The sequence below is a fragment of the Arvicanthis niloticus genome, chromosome 12 (genome assembly GCF_011762505.2).
Source record: "Arvicanthis niloticus isolate mArvNil1 chromosome 12, mArvNil1.pat.X, whole genome shotgun sequence".
In the NCBI taxonomy this organism is placed as follows: Eukaryota; Metazoa; Chordata; class Mammalia; order Rodentia; family Muridae; genus Arvicanthis; species Arvicanthis niloticus.
In genome coordinates, this window is record NC_047669.1 from 72,099,005 (window position 1) to 72,117,523 (window position 18,519).

Sequence of the window (18,519 nt, forward strand, 5' to 3'; positions counted from 1 at the left end):
GCCTCTGTTCCTGCTGCAGCTAGCTGAGAAAAACTGATGGGCTCCTTCTGCAATCAGGGGAGATCACAGCCCAGCCTACTAGCCTTTCCTTCCCTGTGACAGAGTCCCTCAGTCTCCCAGACTGAAGACACACTTGCTACTCCATCTCGTGCACCAAAGACAGAGCAGGTCACCCACTCAGTCCTGCTTCCAAGCCTCTGAGGTCAGCTGAAGGCCAAGCCTGTGTGGGTGTGGTCACGTGGGCACCCAGGCATGCTCACTAAGGGCAGCAGTCCTTTGTTTAGGTTACCATCAAAACCCTTTCTGCTCTGTAGGGTGGCGTGTCCCATGAAGGAATGTCTTATTAAGTTAAGGTTTTACAGCTGTGAACAGACACCTTGACCAAGGCAGCTCTTATAAGGACAACGTTTAATTGGGACTGGCTCACAGGTTCAGAGATTCAGTCCATTATCATCAAGGCAGGAACATGGCAGCATCCAGGCAGGCATGGTGCAGGAGGAGCTGAGAGTTCTACATCTTCACCTGAAGGCTGCTAGTGGAAGTCTGGCTTCCAGGCAGCTAGGGTGAGGGTCTTAAAGCCCATGCCCACAGTGACACATCTACTCCATCAGGACCACACCTTCTAACAGTGCCAGTGCCTGGGCTGAGCACATACACACCATCAGAGGGAACCTAAGGGTCTAAGGGTGCTTACCTCACAAACACCATTGTCATTAAGGAGAGACACCTCCTCTTGCTTTACATTCACTCTTTGTCCCTCCCAGCCTTGGTCAGAGTCCTAAGCTGAAGACCTTCCTATCCCACCCTGTCCCACCCCATGTCTCTAGTCATAATTAAAGAGCCCACATTACCTCGTTTGGCTTCATCCTTTTCATTCAGAGAATCAAGGCACAGGGCCTCTGCCACGGAGTGGAAAGGGCTATCCATCCGGCCCTGGGCCACCAACAACTGCAGCATGACCATGCTGAACTTGCAGGCCACATCCTGAGCAGGGCCCATGAGGTTCTGGGCACTGCAGTGACGACTATACAGCCTAAAGATGCCAGTCTTCACAGCACTGTCCCTGAGAAGGTCAGCTACTACCATTGGCTGTGGCAAAATGTAGCTCTTGAGCCAGTCAAGGAGTCTTGTAACCTCTGCCTTGCTGAGGGGCTGATCAGTCAATGACCGAAGCACCCAGTTAGCCACCAAAGAAAGAGCAGCATGTGCAGAGCCCAGTGTTTCACTCTTGGGGATAGCCTGGCCCACAGACGCCTGTGGAGGTCCAGGCAAGGGGACACCGGGCCCCCAGTGGGTCAGTATGACCCTCAGGAGGTCCTTGCATTTCCTCAAAGTAAATGCTTCCAGCTCGGGCTCAGTAGTCTCCTCCAGCTCTCCATGCCTCTTCTTTCGGCCTCGTGGGCCTTTGGCACGGGCAGCTACCACAGGCCTGTTCTTGTCCTTGAGCATTTCTGTTAAACACAGAGAGAAAAGGTGGTAAGGCTAAGGTTGCTGTGTCTACACAGCTCCTCCTGGGTAAGCATTGGGTTGGGCACGCATGCTCGCCCGAGGGCGTATTCTGGCCCTCTGATAGAGCGTTACACTCTTTACTCTGTGCTGTGGGAGGAGACCTGGCTTACTCATCTGGCTAGACCATGAGCCACCACTTACCCAGCACAGGGATCAAAAACATGCCTCCACGTCCAGCGCTGTGAGCTCTGGAGCCCCAACTCAGTGCTCTGCATGTGGGACAACACTGCACACGCTGTGCTTTCTCCTAGGCCTCCCCATTCTGTCCTTCTGACTTCAGAGCAGAGGACTTGGTAAGAACAAGTCCTCTATAGGTGAGACCTCAACACTCTCATGGTTTGGATCTTATACACCCAAAGCCTTTGTGTTTTAGGTTTGCTCCCAATGCAGCAGTGTTGAAGTGAATGGATCAGGAGTGGGGGAAGGGGGGGGAGGGATTAAAATATTTACACACTCATAGCTTAACAGGTGTGGAACCTCTGGAAGTAGGTCACAGGCAGTGTCCCCTTAAAGGCTGTATCTGATCTTGGGCTCCCTTTTTTTTTCCTCCCTTTTTCTACTTGCTAGCCACTGTGAGTGAAGTGTGCAACTCTGTTCTCCCAGAGGCTTCCCACCTTTCACATTCCACATTGACACAGGCCCGGATCACCACAAAAGATAAATGTATCTTCTTAGGTACTTTGTCACAGTGCCAGAAAGCCAACACACTTGGGTACTGACTTATCCAAAGGCAAAAAAGGTCCCTAGGCAGCAGGGCTGGAATCCAAACCTAGGTCCCCATTTCCATGCCTGTGCCCTGTCAGCCCTGGAACTGTAGCTAAGGGAGAGGCATGCTGGCTGCTGCAGGTGGAACCAGGCGGCTGGGGCAGCAAGGAGGTGGAGGGGCAGCAAGGGGTGGACTTACTCATTAGGTCCTTGGCTTGGTGCTGCTCAATGATTGCTTTCAGCTCTCCCTGGAGCTTTGTGTCTCTGTCAATGAGGCTCCACTTGTGTAGGAGGAGCAGGACATCTTTGGTAGAAAGTGCCACCTTGTTCACAGTAAGTCGGCCCATGTCCTTGAAGATCTTTAAGATGGTGGCCCGATAACTCAGCACAGACTCAAGCGTCCAAAAGAAGCTGATCAGTTGGTCGGAAGCCAAGGTGGGCCTGTTTGGAAGTGAATGTTAAGAGACTTAAGCAGAAGCTAATCCTGTCCTGACCAGCCCGGGGCAGTCAGGGGCACACAAACCACACTTCTTCTAACAAACAAGTGAGGGCTCAGCACACAGAAGAGGAAAAGTGAGGTAGGTACTCTGGAGAGACCTGGAGTCTGAACTCTGTGCTGGAAGAAGAGAACCCTCCTTGGAAAGCTAGGCTCAAGGGGAAGATGACAGGTAGGAAGACTGCGTGGGTCGGGGCCATGGCAGTGACAGGTACTCTACCCTAGGATGCCAACTCCTCTCCAGCTCAGGCAGGCCCTGTTCAATACCACCTTACAAGCAAAGCCCTAGATGCTCAGTGGAGGAGAGACAGCTTCAGATCTTTAATATCACGAGCTACATTAAAGGGGAAACACTAAACTGTCATTTCCAAAGGACATAGTTGTTGGACGGCGATGTGCCAGACAACCCCGAAGCAAGAGGTATGGCTGCATAGCAGAATTTTTAACTTGGGACAGCAAGAAACAAATTGCTTTTTCTTATCAAAAATACCTCCATTCTGAGCCTCATTTTTTGAAGTCAAACTTTTGCCCTGTTGACACAAGTCAACTCCTGACACAGGAAATTTAAATACACAGTGTTTTCTCCAACAATGAACCTGAGGAGAATTTAGCTCCCCAGAGGAAACCTAGAGCCTGATTCCAAGATCAGCTGAGAGGACTGAAATGTTTGAGGAACCGATGGGCATGCACATCTCTGGAGGCTGGAGAGGTATGAGGACAGCTTGTAGCACCCTGCCTGAGGCTAAGGTCACAGAAAACATGCTTTTCTGTGTCTTCATTTTGTTCAAGCATAGGGAGGTTGAGGTGGGGTGCAACCCAGATGTTAAAACTGCCCTAGCATGATGCATTGTGGGTTTTAACAGTCTGCTAAGTTTTCAGGGCCTCCATGAGAACCCTGGAGTCTGAAATGACAATCACAATGATGCTATAACAGATGTCCTGAGGCTGACAAGGACCCTCTGGCTCGATCCACACCACACCTTGGCTCAGGTGACAGAAAGGAATAAGCAGTCACAACCCCCCTCAGCCTTGGATTGCACAGTAGGGCATCTCATGGCAGGGGTGGGCTCACCTCAGGTGCTTAGTAAGTACAACGAGGACATACAGAAACTCATTGACCATGTGCAAAGCAAGCATCTTCTCAGACTCATGGGAGCCAGTCTGGCAAGGTGGCTGGCTTCTCTCCTCCGGCGCTTTGTTGCCCAGGTTGGTCACCCACAGAGTGTGCAGCAAGGAGATCACGTTGGAGAGCAGCTGAGTCTCTACAAATCTGAAAGCAAACATGGCAGCACCCTAGATCACTGTGACGGTGAGACAAGGACCACAAAGGAGACAGAACCCTGGTGACAATCCTGCTCATCCCTCACACAGAGCACGCCCAGGAGGTAAAGACATGGTGCCTGATGCAGAAACGCAGCCTCAAGCCAGGATGAGGCTGCCAGACCACTGTCTATCAGAGAACTACCCCAGCCCCCACAGTACAGTAGGCACAGCATTGTGGTTATGGGAGCAGTTGGAGCTATAAACAAAGTCACTACGGGACAGGCAGCTAGCTAATTATTTCTTCTTAAAAAATCTGCAATAGTCTTGAAATAGTTGTCCATGTTGGAAGACAAGGTTTAAGCTGCTATTTTCTCTTAGAAAGAGATCTTACTCTATTTGTTTTTTTTGAAACAAATGCCCAGACTGGCCTTTTTTTTGAAACAATAGCCCAGACTGGCCTCGAACTCCCTGAAATACTCTGGCACAGCCTCCTGAGTGATTATAAGAACCAACCACTAAGTCTGCAAGAGAAATTTTAGAAAAATACCCTTTTAAATGCCAATCTCCAATGGTGTTTATTTCCAGGTATAAACAGCTAGTTTTTGTATTAGGAAAAAAGATCATTTAATTCCTTTGGCTAAAGATAATGAGAAACCATGTTCTGCAACACCAGGTTTATGAAATAGCAGTGTCACAGACTTCTTGAGATGAGGTCCAGGCACCCTTAAGAAGTTATCTAGAGTTGTAGAAAATGTGATTGTTAAATATGCAGAGTTCCTGGGGCTAGGGCTCACACACCTGCATTTGGGTTAGCTTCTCAGAGTTGAAAATGACTTTCGAAAAATGAACAAGAAGACCCAGTGACTCTTGGGCATTCACTTGCCCTGTCACAGGCAGAGCCTTACAGTAGTGCTGCTGACAGGAACCACAGCCTTCTCACAGACCCACAGTGACGGGGACTATCAGGAATGGCAAGGACTCTTCTGCTCTAATCCCTCCACTGCAGCATGCACTTATCCCTGCCCAAGCCCTCCCAGTGCTTGAGAATTCATCTACCGTCACTGGGCATTTCACTAAGCTATCTAGAACTGGAGGCTCGGATGACGGTGCTTGGTTAAAGCCTGTGTGAGGCTGGCCCCACTGGAGGGTGTGACATAACACACAGGAAGGCCGGTGGGATTCTGCCAGTATGGATGCAGTGGTGCTTTGATCTGAGGCAGACAAGACACTGAATATCATGAATTAATCAAAGAAGGCCCTTTGTCCTTTACCAAAAGCTGGACTGCAAGCTCACAAGGGCATCAGGGGCCACGACTGCACACAGTCTATCTAGTCATCCTTAAACTGTTAGAGGTATCATGAGCAGACAGCTCATCGAGAAGGTACTTACCTGCTCTCAAGGATGTGTAAAACCCACGTTAAAAGGCTATAGTCACGTATGACTTCATAGGCGGGTCTGGCGATGTGCGCAACATTCTGCAGGATTTCTAGAATCCAATTCTGAAAAGCCAACAAGTCACTTCTTAGTGGAAAAACAACTTACTTGACCAAACTGATTTTCCCTCCCACTGTATTTTAACTTTAATATCTTTTAGACAGGGACTCCCAATGGTCCTAGACTCTTGAGGTCTGGGAGCATTAGCCACAAACATTAGCCACCAGGCTCAGCTCCAAAAGAGTGATTTCAAAGATGTACCAGCATGCAAATGACATCCAGTAGTCAGGAAGCCTCACTTCTGATAATCCATCATGGAACTGACCCACAGCAGACACACACCATGGAAACCACGCAGCTCAGATACATGATGGTCCGGCTGGGACATGGCACAGAGCCTAGAATTTCCAGCCCTGTTGTGAGCTACTGGTAGCCCATTTTGTCCTATCCACTCAGAAGGGAAACCATCAACACAGAACTATTCTTAACTGCTTCCAGGCATCTCAAAATCCTACTACTATAAAAACAAAAAGCCACATTCAAATTCCACTTACTCCACCAATGTGTTTCTTAATCCAGTTATACCCTGCCACATTTTACATAAACAGCTTGCCAGGCTAAGAATTAATCCAGGCACCTAAGGCACCTAAGCCTCTTCTTCCAATGTCCCACTCTTATTTACTATGATTTACAAAACCAAAGGGAAACTAAGAAGTTCTTAGTAAAACTTCAGAGTGCCTTTGACTTTTAAAGCTTTAGTGAAACTGTAACTGTCATTCACTTAGATGACGCTGACAATAATCAACCAAAAAAGATGGGAATTCAGCCTACAATGCCACGCTGAAGCTTGTAAATCAGTAGATAGTGATAGGGGAAAGGACACAGTACGCCGTGATCTGACAGAAACAAAAGAGTGTGTCCAGTGCTTCTTACTTTAGGGACTACATATAATATAAACCTTTTAAGAGTCAACTGCAAGTCTGGCCATGCCTACAAATGTGAGAGGCAGGAGGAATGTTGCAAGTTCAAAGCCAGCAACATGAAAAGCAGGTTTCAGGCCAGCCAGGGCTACAAAGTGAGATCTTATTTCAAAAACAAAAAGAATAAATTGCAGAAAAATAACAGGTATTAACCAATAAAACTGAACACACAGTGTGACTGTTCATAGGCTGATGTTTATTTAGTCGAAACATGGTTCTTGCTATGCATCCCAAGCTGGCCCTGAACTTGCAATCCTGCTGCCTCAGTCTGAGGGCTAGGATTCTTCTGCAAAGGTCTTACATCTCCAGACACTACATAGAAAGCTAGGGGCTAGAGGGCTCTTGTCATAAATGTGGGGTAATTTGCATCTTGGCTTTTTGGCCATGTCTATAGGTTTGTGACCATTAATTAGCTCCCTTCTCTTGATAAAGATGCAGCGGACTTTCTTCCTATCACCAGGATATGGTAAGAAGGCTGCAAAGAAAACCATCTATCAGGGAACAAGCAAATCAGACATCACCCACTAAGCCTGAGAATGAATCAACTGGAATGACAACAGAGAACACAGTCATCTGTGTGGGGAACCCAGGGCACACGCTCACCTGAGCCACTTCGTCACACAAGGGGCTACTGAAGAAGGACAGGATGGTGTGGAACACTCCTCTTCTAGAGCACAGCTCATAGCAGTGCTTGTCTTTAATCCCCTGCCGCAGAATTTCCAACACCCATTCTTGTTCAGTTTTTTGCTAGGCCAGACAAACAAGAAAGCACTGATAACTAAGGTACATCTTTTTTATGGGACAATCAAACACCATTGATTTCAGGTGATGGTTCAAAGCTCCAGCCTTATATCTTAGCAACCCGGAAATCAAAGCCCGAGTCAAGGAAAACACTAAGCTGTTTCAGTGGGTGGGACTTTTACAGAAGAGTATGTAATACTTAGTTCAAGGGATTCAGCAAGGAAATACAAGAGGGATGCTGTGTGTCTCAGGACTCAGATAGACTTTCTAAAGCAAAGCCCAAGAAGAGCCAGGACACAGGAGTGTGTCTGCCTGAACGGGGCAGCAAGCTGCATTACCAAGAGAGCAGGAGACGTAGAGGCTGAGCACTCCTGCTCGGGCGTCTCTGGGGACATTACCTGGAAGTCAGAGCTGTAGAAGAACTGGTAGAAGCCTGGCAGTTTGTCCATGTTCAAGTTTTCGTGTGACAGCAGGAACTTGCTAATCTTCCAGTACATGTGCTCCTCTGAGAATACAGGCACATAGTCAAGGACAGCCTCATGGGACAGCCTGGCAGTGTATGAACTGGGGGATGGAGTCACTCAGCAAACTGGACATAAATCCCTACCCAGCAGAGGTTCTGCATCCTTCTCCTGATCACTTATTCCTGAGAAGCAGGATTTGACTGGATACCTGAGACCACTCCCGAATGAGGCATTTCCTACATGGGATTTCCTCCCATTCCTGGACTGGGCCACAGAGACAAGAGCACAGGGCTCACATTGCCTACTTCTAGCCTCTCCTAGAAAGGAGCTGACCCAGGAGGAAGGCTTAGACAACTGGCTCTAGAACACTAGGCCTCTTGCTGCTACAGTCTCAAAGTTCAGCTAGGATGCCACCGGTCCCCAATACAGACCTTCCGTGGCATAAGGACTTACGTGGACATCTAAAGCGAGGCATCATAGACTCAATGGTGACTATAGCCACAATCATCTCCTCTCCGTAGCATTTTCTCCTAACAGGCTTTTTAAAGTCAGCAAGGTAAGAATTATTTTGCTTCTTCCACAAATTTCCAAGGCAGGGAAAGTTGTGTTCTACCCCACACAGTAACTGATACACTTTTCACAAGTGAACTTGGAACCACACACACCGCAATCCCTGCTAAGCATGGATCAGTGAGCCAGGGTTAGACAAGCAGCTGCCATCTCAACCGGGCGCATGCAGTGCCAGGCAACATTCAGGGCTTTGAAGTGCATGATTCCTCTGCCTCTCACAGCAGTCTTAGAGGCAGGGGGTACTGTATAGTCAAGAACCCGAGGGACTGACTTCCAGAGTGGACTCACACAGCATTTGTCTGTTCTTTCTCACCCAGAATCTGTCAGGTACCTGGTTTCAGGATCTGCACTGCTGCCTTGGCAATGAAAAGAGCCACGAGAAAAGGGAGCCTCAGGTTTGGAGTTCTAATCCCACTGCGCACAACATCCAGCAGGTATAGAACCTGAGCAGACGGGAAAGAGAAGCATTTTCACAAGGGAGTGCCTGCTCCTTCCACCCTGGGGACAAACAGGAAGCCACAGCAGGAAGGACATGTGTCTTCCTGTCAGAGATCCTTTCTGTCTTTTCTTTTAGGAGCAGGTCAGCACCATGGGCCGAGAGACACCTAACACCATGCCCTGAAAGTTCTGCCCCTCCCCTTCACCACTGTGGGATATGGGTTCCTGGGGTTGGGCAGTGTGGACTGACAGCTTCCTTCACCTCTGAGTTTAGACCAAAGACTTTCAACAGAAGGAAGCCATTCTGTCTAGCCACAAGAAAATAGTGTTCAGGAGAAGCCTTCCCCACACCCCTCTGGGCCTTGGGGTCGGAGGGCAGCCTCCCACTGTGAAGGGCTGTGCCTCAGTAGCACCCCTTCGAAGACTTTGTAGTAAGCCCTCCCACCCAAGGTGAGAGCCGACTCCCCCAAGCCGCACCATCATCTCCACACCCAATTCCTACTCACCTGGGACTGTTCCCGGAAGCGAGCTCCCTCCAGGTGTGAGTAGTAGGCTGCTAGGACATAGTAGGCCGCAGCTCGCATCTGGGGGTCATAGCTGCTGAGGGCTGCCACAGTTAGACCCAGAGCGTTGGAGTCCAAAAACTTGCGACAATCCACCACAAACTCTACAGAAAGTAAGTGATAGCATTAAACACGAGATCCAAGTTTCATGATTCTTGTACACCCTACAGGATTTACTTTCTTTTCCATCTTACCAATGCCAGCTGCCCAGGCTGGACACAAGAAGCAAGTGTCTCCTCAGCTGCTGAGACTGGACAAGAGTATCTTGTCGGGGCTGGTGAGACGGCTCAGCGGTTAAGAGCACTGACTGCTCTTCCAGAGGTTCTGAGTTCAATTCCCAGCAACCACATGGTGGCTCACAACCATCTGTAATGAGATCTGGTGCCCTCTTCTGGTGTGTCTGAAGACAGCTACAGTGTACTCATATACATAAAATAAATCTTTAAAAAAAAAAAAGAGTATCTTCTTTTCTGTGGCAAACATTACCTTGCTTCTAAGATACTGGTCAGTCCTAACCACACAAATGCCCCCAAAACTGAGAGAAGTGAGGGTAACACCAAGGTCCACCAAGGTAGAACTCTCAGAACATAGGCAGAATGGGACAAAGCAAGGGACCTGGTTCTACCTTCTTCAGTCCTGTGCCTCCCATGTACAAGCATTAGAAGGAACAGAAAGTTGAGAAACCCAGTCAGAGCAAACCAGTGGGGCCTGGGCCCATCCTGTTTACAAAGGATTTCCCCAACTCTACTCTGGCAACCCTCCCTCCCTCCCTCCCTCCCTCCCTCCCTCCCTCCCTCCCTTCTTTCTTTCTTTTAAAAAGATTTATTTATTTCATTTATATGAGTACACTCTAGCTGTCTTTAGACACACCAGAAGAGGGCATCAGATCCCATTACAGATGGTTGTGAGCCACCATGTGGTTGCTGGGAATTGAACTCAGGACGTCTGGAAGAGCAAACAGCCAGTGATCTTAACCTCTGAGCCATCTCTCCAGCCCTCTCCTTTATTCTTTAAATATAAACAAACCTCCATCTGTAGAGTGGTTTGCCAAGCTTGAACAAAAGCAGCAGTCGAAAATGTCTGCTGAGGCTGGGGCTGAAACAGAGCTAAGTAGAGGAAAACTTGCCTGCTCCACACAAGGCCATGATGATAATGGACTAAACCTCTGAAACTGTAAACCAGCCCCAAATAAATGTTTGCCTTTGTATGACTTGCCATAGTCATGGTGTCTCTTCCCAGCAATGAAACCCTAACTAAGGCAGCTGTCACACACAGGAAGATCAACCCCAGCCAGCTCACAGGCTTGACTCTCACCAACACACCTGCATCTTGTCAGCTTCACTTTAATGGGAACTCAGGGTTTTCCCCAGGAGTAATTCTATTCAAGAACCTCAGAAGAGAGCTATGTTTCTCTTGCTGAAAAAAATGAGTAACCTGGTGATGATTCCCCATAAAGATGCTTTTCAGATTGAATGGCCAGTGACCCAATCAGGAACTAATAGATGCAAAATGAAATGAGTGCCCTATATGAGCACTCTTGGATATACTGTCAGTGTAATACATTAAAACTGAAGGAAAGATGGTGCATGCTGAGACAAAAATGGAGAGGATGAGGACCCCAGTAGCTTCTGGGGGTGGTAGCTGGGATGCTGGACAGGACTGGGACTAAGATCAGATGCCAAAGGATAGGTCAGTGATTCAGAAGACTTTAAGAGAAAGTATTTGAACTCACATACAGAGGGAGACACCATGGAAAAGCCACGATGACTTGTGAGCAGCAGGGGAACTTGCAGGAGGCCAAGGAGAGACTGAGGCCTAAAAAGAAGCTGCAGAAAAGAGGCCCTGCTTCTCTCAGGCTGACCAGGCTGCTCTCTACACAGCCAAGGAGCCCCAGCAGCACGGGTGCACAAGCAAAGGACACCATGAAAAACTGAGGTAAAAATAACAATCATGAAGTTTATAGGTAATAAACCATCACCACAAAAGCCATGTGTGCTGGATAGTTGTGTCAACTTGACAAGAGCTACAGTCATCTGAGAGGAAGGAGGAAACTTCAGTTAAGAAATGTCTTCATAAGATCAGGCTGTAGGCAAGCCTATACTTTCGGCAGTTTCTTAATTAGTGATCAGTGTGGGAGGGCCCAGCCCATGGTAGGTGGTGCTTCTCTGGACTGGTGGTCCTGGGTTGTAGAAGAAAGCAGGTTGAGCAAGCCAGAGAGCAGCACCCCTCCATGGCCTCTGTCTGCATCAGCTTCTGCCTCCAGGTTCCTGCCCTGTGTGAATTCTTGTCCTGACTTCCTTCCTTTAATAAGACCTGTGACATGGAAGAGTAAGGCAAATCCTTCCTTCCTCAAGTTGTCTTTGGTTGTAGTGTTTCACTGCAGTAACAGATACCTTAAGACACTGAGAAAGGAGAAATGTTCTATAATATGGTTAGCCTTTTATACAAGGCATGAAACAAAATCAGCTAGAAGGTTAGCTGTGACAAACAGTAACTCAGGAACCCTGAAGCACCCGCACCCACCGACACCCCTTAGCAAAGATGGGGCTGAATCACAGCTATGGTCGCATTTAGTAAACATGGCATACACTCCAGCTAAAACCAGAGCTCAAGGTAAGGGCACACCGCTTATCACAACCCGACTGAGGTTAAAGCGAAGACTGGAAGCAAAGTCTGGGAAAAGATCAATCAGGTTATTGTTCCAGTACCTTACGGACTCAACTGCCCAATTTCTAACAATTGATGAATTCTGATGCAGAAAGAGAACTAAAAAACTTTTGAAAACCATCAAACTGCAGATAAAGCTAATATTGCTTTGAAGAACAAATGTGCTTAAGAGATAAAACCTAACAAATATTTACAAATGGAATTGTTGAGAGAACAGTCTCAACATTTAATTTACACTCAATGAGAAGTGCTAGAACTGATGGCTTGGATAATCTTAGTAACTAGTGACGTTCTAAGACAAATGCATTTTCCACATGACCGTGAGGAAAATCAACTTCCTATTCTGTGACTTTCTCTGTTGCTCTATGGTCTTGGCTTTGTACTTATAAAAAAGGGTTGCCCTTGGGTGCTGAAAATATAACAGGCTATTTAAAAGTGGCTATAAAGGCTGTTCTGATTTAAGAACCATTTGAACAGTAATTTGACCTTCTAAAACCAGCTCTAAAATCCTGAGATGGCTTAGCCAGGACAATGACCAAGGATAAAACCAAAGCACACAGGTTTAGTGTAGACACAGATGGTACTGTGGATCTACTCCTGGAGCACCAGGAAGTGCTCCTCAGCCTCTTCTCACACGGCATCCTCAGTCAGGAACTGTAGAAGGCTCTACAGAGAGCCGAGTTCACGGCTGGTACACAGGGCACCTGGCAGTGGCACTCAGATCATGCTGTGCCAGCTGCCTTGGCAGATACGAGTCATGAGCTGCAGACTACAGCCCCATGCTGCCTAACACAAGATCTGCTGTGGAAAAACCATCTGTCACTGCCATTGGAAACAGCCTTGGCTGGCCCTGTTTCTTTCCCAAGGACTCAGAGCAGGGAGGTAGTAGTAAGGTTATGAAAACAGGTTCCTGTCTCCACAAAGGCTGAAAGAGGAGCAGTAAGACAGAAGAATCTGGGCCTGACTTAGGACAAAGCCCGCACTACCTGACTGCGGTGGAACTGCAGAAAGACTGCTGGGCCTTTGCTACACATGCACAGATACACACGCATAAAATAAAAAAGAAGCACAGAAGTTTCTACTGTGTGCCTTAAAGTATTTCTTCTATCACCTGAATTTCAAAATTTGAATGCATTATCCAACACTAAAAATAATTAAATTCTCAATTCTTGGGGGGAAAAAAAAAAACCAAACAATTTCACTTGTTCTTCCAATTAAGTGCAGATAAAGACCTTGAAAAGGACGTTAAATCTATGAGCGGGTAGATGACTTAGAGATGACTTAAAGGTGCTGGTTGCAAAGCCTGACAACTTGAATTTGATGCCTGGGAGTCATAATAAAGTATAAAACCGACTCCTTAAAGTTGTTCTCTGACCTTTACATGTGTGCTGCGACATGAGTGGCAAGCATCCTACACACAGTAATAACAACTAATGAAAAGACTAACAAGCGAACCAAAGTTTACTATAGTGACAGCATGGGAGAGACAGCAGATCAGCTTAGGGCTCTAGACCTAGGAACGGCAAGGTGGACTATGACACTGTGTCCCAGATTTAGTACTAAAGAACCCAGCTAGATATTTAAAACAGACAGACTGACTGACACAAACCCTAGAAGGATGGTTTTTCTGACTCAGGACTAACCTGGAGCCATGACAACAATTAAGAGCAGTCTGACTGTAGAAAGCAACACACTCACCTGGCCTGGTCAGTTCCCCAAAGAGGTGGAGAAGAAAGCAGGGGTCATAGAGGCCGTCGAGGTTCACTCTCGCAGTCTTGTCCTGAAACACCAGGGCCTCTCCTGTGTCCTGAAACAGTGCAAGCCAACAGCATGCAATCCATGCAATCCATCTGATGGATCTCATCATCTGAGTGCTGACTCCATGGTCAGAGCTCAAAAAGCATAAGCAATGCTATAAAAGGTAGAGTTCATACAAGATAATGTGACCTTTGAGAATCGCTTCAAGCTTGTGGGGATAATAACTAAAACAGTGTGACCCAGCTTCAGTGATGGACACTGGGGGTCCAGTCTGAACCTCTGTAAAAGTTGGAATGACAAGGAGGGAGAAAAGCAGCATCACACCTTAGTGGGCAGCAGCCTCCGGTACTGTGGGAAGTGCAGGATGGTCTGCATCATCCGGTCTGGGTCTAGCAGGCGGAGGATGTCCCCAACGCTTGGCTGCTGCCAAAGTGACTTGCCCAGGCTTCGGCATGTCTTGTGATGTTCCACTGCTGCGGGACCCCACAGCAGAACCCTAGAGGCAGATAGGAGAGTAGACTGGTTGCAGGACCCACTGGGAACAGAACTGATGAGAACAACCCCAACATGTAGCATCAATCAAGACTGTACATACAGCTCATACCAAGTGCCCCTCTGGGTAAGCATGCATGCTCTATCACTTAATCCCCAATACAGCTTCTGAAATCCACGTGGTGATGGTGCTGCTGAGGGTGCAGGGACAACTGGTGATGGCAACGTAAGTCAGCACCCACACACTGCTCTTGATGTGTGTGGCCAGACTCTGAGACTAGGTGCATGCATTAATTTACCTAATCTGTGCAATGGTCCTGTAGGTTACATTGCACCTCCTGTGCAATGGGGAGAAGGGACACTGGAAGGACTGGGGAAGTTCATGGCCACTCACTTGCTGGCTGCTGAAGCAGAGCTGGGGTTCTATGTGATGGTGTCTGGCTCCAAGACAGGCTAAAGCAGCTACAGGATCCTGACCTCCTGCTGCCCACAGGAGGGACCAGCCCATTAGGGCTGCCACATGAGTCTTTAGTCAACCCTGCCTGAAATCCCAGCCTGTGCAACCCATAATCCCCTATAGCTCCCCCTCAGAGGCCCATGAGACACGGCAAATGCTATGCTGTAAGTCTGGTTTCTGCTGACATTTACATGGAGGCTGTGTTCTTGAGCCCAAACGTGCACTGTGGCATAGACATGCCACACATATGCCTACATGCCTACAACATAAGAACATATAAATGCTAACAAAACTTTCAAACAACAACAACAAAAGGAATGAAGTCTCGAATTTGAAGCTCGAATCTGCCCTGTGGCGAGTGAGTGAGGGCTGCATGGTGGGCCTGGGGTGCCCAGTGTGCCCTGTCCTCATGCCCACTTGTCAACCTAATACTCACCTAAAACTGATGAGACTGAGGTTGTTCTGTTCATATGCACGAAGGAGAAGTAAAATCTTCTGGTCTAGAGGACAAAGAAAGGCCAGTTTCAAGAAGCTGAGCCCCTCAAATACATAAGAGGGTACACCTCACTAGCTCTGCCCACACAGCCTGGCCATCAGGTTCTCCTCACCCAAGATGCTGAGGGTGGCTCTGTAGGTCCCAAGTAGCACAGCAAAGTGGCTGCTCTCACAGACAGAAGGGCACATCTTCACCACTGTAGACATCAGGTCCAGCAGGCTCTCTGTAAGAAACAACACAGACATAAACACTGTGGACACTGTCTCAGGACAGCAGAGTTGGGTGCCCTGCAGCGTGCCCTGGAAGCTGCAACTGCCCATTCTGAGTACGGCTGGGCTTTGGGCTTCCATCCAGCCTCCTCCCCAGAATCACAGGCACCCTTCGTAATAGACACATTCCCAATCAGCATCTTCCTAGGACTCACAGGGTTTAGTCTCAGGATCTACTTCCCCTACCCCACCAATTTTAAGAAACCTAATATTCAACATCTAAGAACCCCCCCAATTATCCCACCACAATCGCCAGCATGTAAACTCCTGCCTGGACAGAGTGTGGAGCCCACTGTTTAACTATCTGTTACCAATATTTTGCATCTAACAGTTTTCTGTCTTTGACTTAGCAGTTTAAGACTGACCCTGTGCTGATGTGTAATGGTTTGGAAGTGATAGCTTTATCTCTAAACAGTGCTACTTTGAGTGGGCAGGAACTGGGTTCTGGCACTCAGGACTCAAGAGCACAAAGCGTATGCCAACTGAGCTGGAGACAGTGCAAACTTGGCTAGAGAGACCCTTTTAAAAAAAGAGATTTATTTATTTATTTATTTATTTATTTATTTATTTATTTATTTATTTAATGTGAATACACTGCTGTTCTCTTCAGACACACCAGAAGAGGGAATTGGATTCCATTACAGATGGCTGTGAGCTACCAGGTGGTTGCTGGGAATTGAACTCAGAACCTCTGGAAGACCAGTCAGTGCTCTTAATTAACCACTGAGCCATCTCTCCAGTCCCTGGAAAGATTTCTATAGCAATGAGTTATCCCCATAAGTTCAAGCCCTTGCTGCTCAGGTTCACTTTTCCCTACAAAATTAATGTAGTTATCCCACTCCTCTCAGGACAAATGTCCACATTTGTTTCCCCATCCCTTTCAATGTCCCCCAATTCCCAGACTTTCAACACCAGCTCCTGACAGGGCCACATGAGCCCACCACAACCTCCATAAACCAGCAAAGCCTTCAACACAGGTGGCAACTTCTGGGTCACTTTTAAGAAACAGGAGTATGTCTGGTCCTTGGATTTAATAGACAGAGATATCCTAGTATTACCCTCTGAAAACAGATGGGGAAGCACTTTGCTGCATGACCGTGTGGACGAAACTGGAAGATAGCACTGTCACTGAGTGGGGCGGGCAGAGCACGGGGTCACCTTTTATGTGACTGTCTGGTGCTTTCTCTTCTTCAGATGTTAACATGGTTGGCAGAAACAGAGAATGCTGGGTGAGCATCATGTGGACCACTGAAAGCTGGACAAGTTTTGTGTGCTCAGAGCTTTCTGGACTATACAGGAGCTCTATGGCATTGAGCAGAGTCTTCAAAAAGGTGAGGTCATGGTACCGAAATCTATGAGACAAGTCAAAGGGAGTGAGTGTCATGAAGGGAAGTTCATTTTTAAAGAAACAAGCAAAAGTACAAAGTTGCGAGTTTCCCGGGGCTGTGTATTTACTCGTCACCTGGATCTGCCAGGGTCATGCTTTGGACTTGCTTAGTCACAGTCTTAGCTATACACCAGGACAGGATCACTAACCTGCACCCTGATGACATTTTGTCATGCTACAGACATCCCAGAATGGACTGACACAGACTACGACAGCTACATTTCTAGGAACACAACCTCATGTGGGAACACCATCACACAGAGAGCACTGTTGGCCAAACCCACTTACGTGGCACATGGTTCAATCATCTGTGTGGCACAGACACCAAAAGAACGTTCTGTTTAGCTGACTCAGCAGGCAGCAGAACTGGGTTTGAGGACAGTAGTATTCTGCAGTTGACCCTCCCAGGTCAGCCTTGTCATTTAGCCATTCGTACTACACCAAACTATGTCTTAAATCCCTTCCAACCCACTAAAAGACCCACTATAAAAAATCCGTGCAGCTGTCTGTGAGCATCAGGATGTCCTACACCTGTAATCACAGCACTTGGAAAGAAGGGTCAGAGTTGGAGACCGCTACACAGTGAAGCCTGTCTCAAACGGTCAAAAAAAAAAAAAAAAAAAAAAAAAAAAAAAAAAAAAAGAGGAAGAGGAGGAAGAAGAGGAAGATGGGGAGGAAGAGAAGAGAGGGAAACAAAGAGGGGGAAGAGGGGAAGGAGGGAGACAGGAATAACAAGGAGGTTGGAGGAGGAAGAGGAAGGGGAGGAGGGAAGAGGAGGAAAGGGAGAGGGAGAAAGAGGAGGAGGAGGAAGAATGGGAGGAGGGAGGCAGGAGGAAGAGAAGGGGAGGAAAAGGGAAGAGGGAAAAGGGGGAGGAGGAAGGGAAGGAAAAGGGGGAGGAAGAAGAAGAAGAGGGGGAGGAGGAGGGAGAAAGAGAAGGGGAGAAAGAAGAGAAGAGGAGGAGGGGAAAGGAGAAGAGTAGTAGTCGTCGTAGTCCTCGTAGTAGTTGTGGCAGTAGAAGTAGAGATGGAACCCGGAACCATTCTTCACTTCATTCTCTGTTGGATTTTCTCCAAGTGTTAGATATCATGAGTGATCAGGAAATGAAGATTATAGGCACCATACATCATTTCCTGACCCTCTGAACACCCAAACTAAATCACAGCAAGTATGAGTGACATCACATGAACTCTTACACAATCCCTGCTGGGAGCACAAAGTCACTCAACTTTGCTCATCTAGTGACACTCAAAGTGTGCAGATACTAACAGTCAGCAGGTTCCCCACCACCAGGTATGTAAAATGGGTGTCTAAATGCACCCATAGACATGTGGGAGCCACTGCAGGGGCCACAGTAGTGGAGCCGGCTTAGGGAACAGCCTCGGTGCGATGCCCACCAGCAGGGAGCTAAAGATGGACTTCTATTTAGTGGTGAAAACTGATGACCATATATTTTAAATTAGAAACATCTGAGTTTAAAAAAAGACAAAGAATGATATGAATGTTCAAAACGTCAAACACATGCACACAATAATCTACTGTGTTGTGAAACACACTCTGCCACACAACTCAGTGGTATAAAATACTTGCCAAGCATTTGAAATATGAGGTGGGCAGATGAAAATTTATTAGGAATAATATAGACAACCGTGACATTCATCATGTTTGAGGACAGTTATCTCCACACTTTACATGTTTACTTACAATGTATGTTCATGTGTGGGTGTGTACACGTCACAGTATGCATATAAAGGCCAGAAGGTCAAGTGCATCCTGGGCCAGAATCAAACTCAGATGGTCGGACTTGGCAGCAAGCACTTGTATCTACTGA

The 18,519-nt window shown here is 47.4% G+C and overlaps 1 protein-coding gene across 1 annotated transcript in view; it reads right to left on the reverse strand.

The window, feature by feature from the left end:
• The window catches only part of Urb1 (URB1 ribosome biogenesis factor), a 56,229-nt gene that overhangs the window by 999 nt on the left and 36,711 nt on the right, over positions 1-18,519 (reverse strand). The window contains exons 26-38 of the mRNA XM_034515453.1: positions 16,462-16,655; positions 15,147-15,257; positions 14,975-15,038; positions 13,914-14,085; positions 13,530-13,638; positions 9,108-9,268; positions 8,495-8,606; positions 7,528-7,634; positions 6,992-7,135; positions 5,364-5,473; positions 3,783-3,980; positions 2,414-2,655; positions 852-1,451 (exon numbers count right to left, since the gene is read on the reverse strand). Of these exons, the coding sequence (XP_034371344.1) occupies positions 852-1,451; positions 2,414-2,655; positions 3,783-3,980; positions 5,364-5,473; positions 6,992-7,135; positions 7,528-7,634; positions 8,495-8,606; positions 9,108-9,268; positions 13,530-13,638; positions 13,914-14,085; positions 14,975-15,038; positions 15,147-15,257; positions 16,462-16,655 (2,324 nt within the window). The remainder of the gene's footprint in view (positions 1-851; positions 1,452-2,413; positions 2,656-3,782; positions 3,981-5,363; positions 5,474-6,991; positions 7,136-7,527; positions 7,635-8,494; positions 8,607-9,107; positions 9,269-13,529; positions 13,639-13,913; positions 14,086-14,974; positions 15,039-15,146; positions 15,258-16,461; positions 16,656-18,519) is intronic.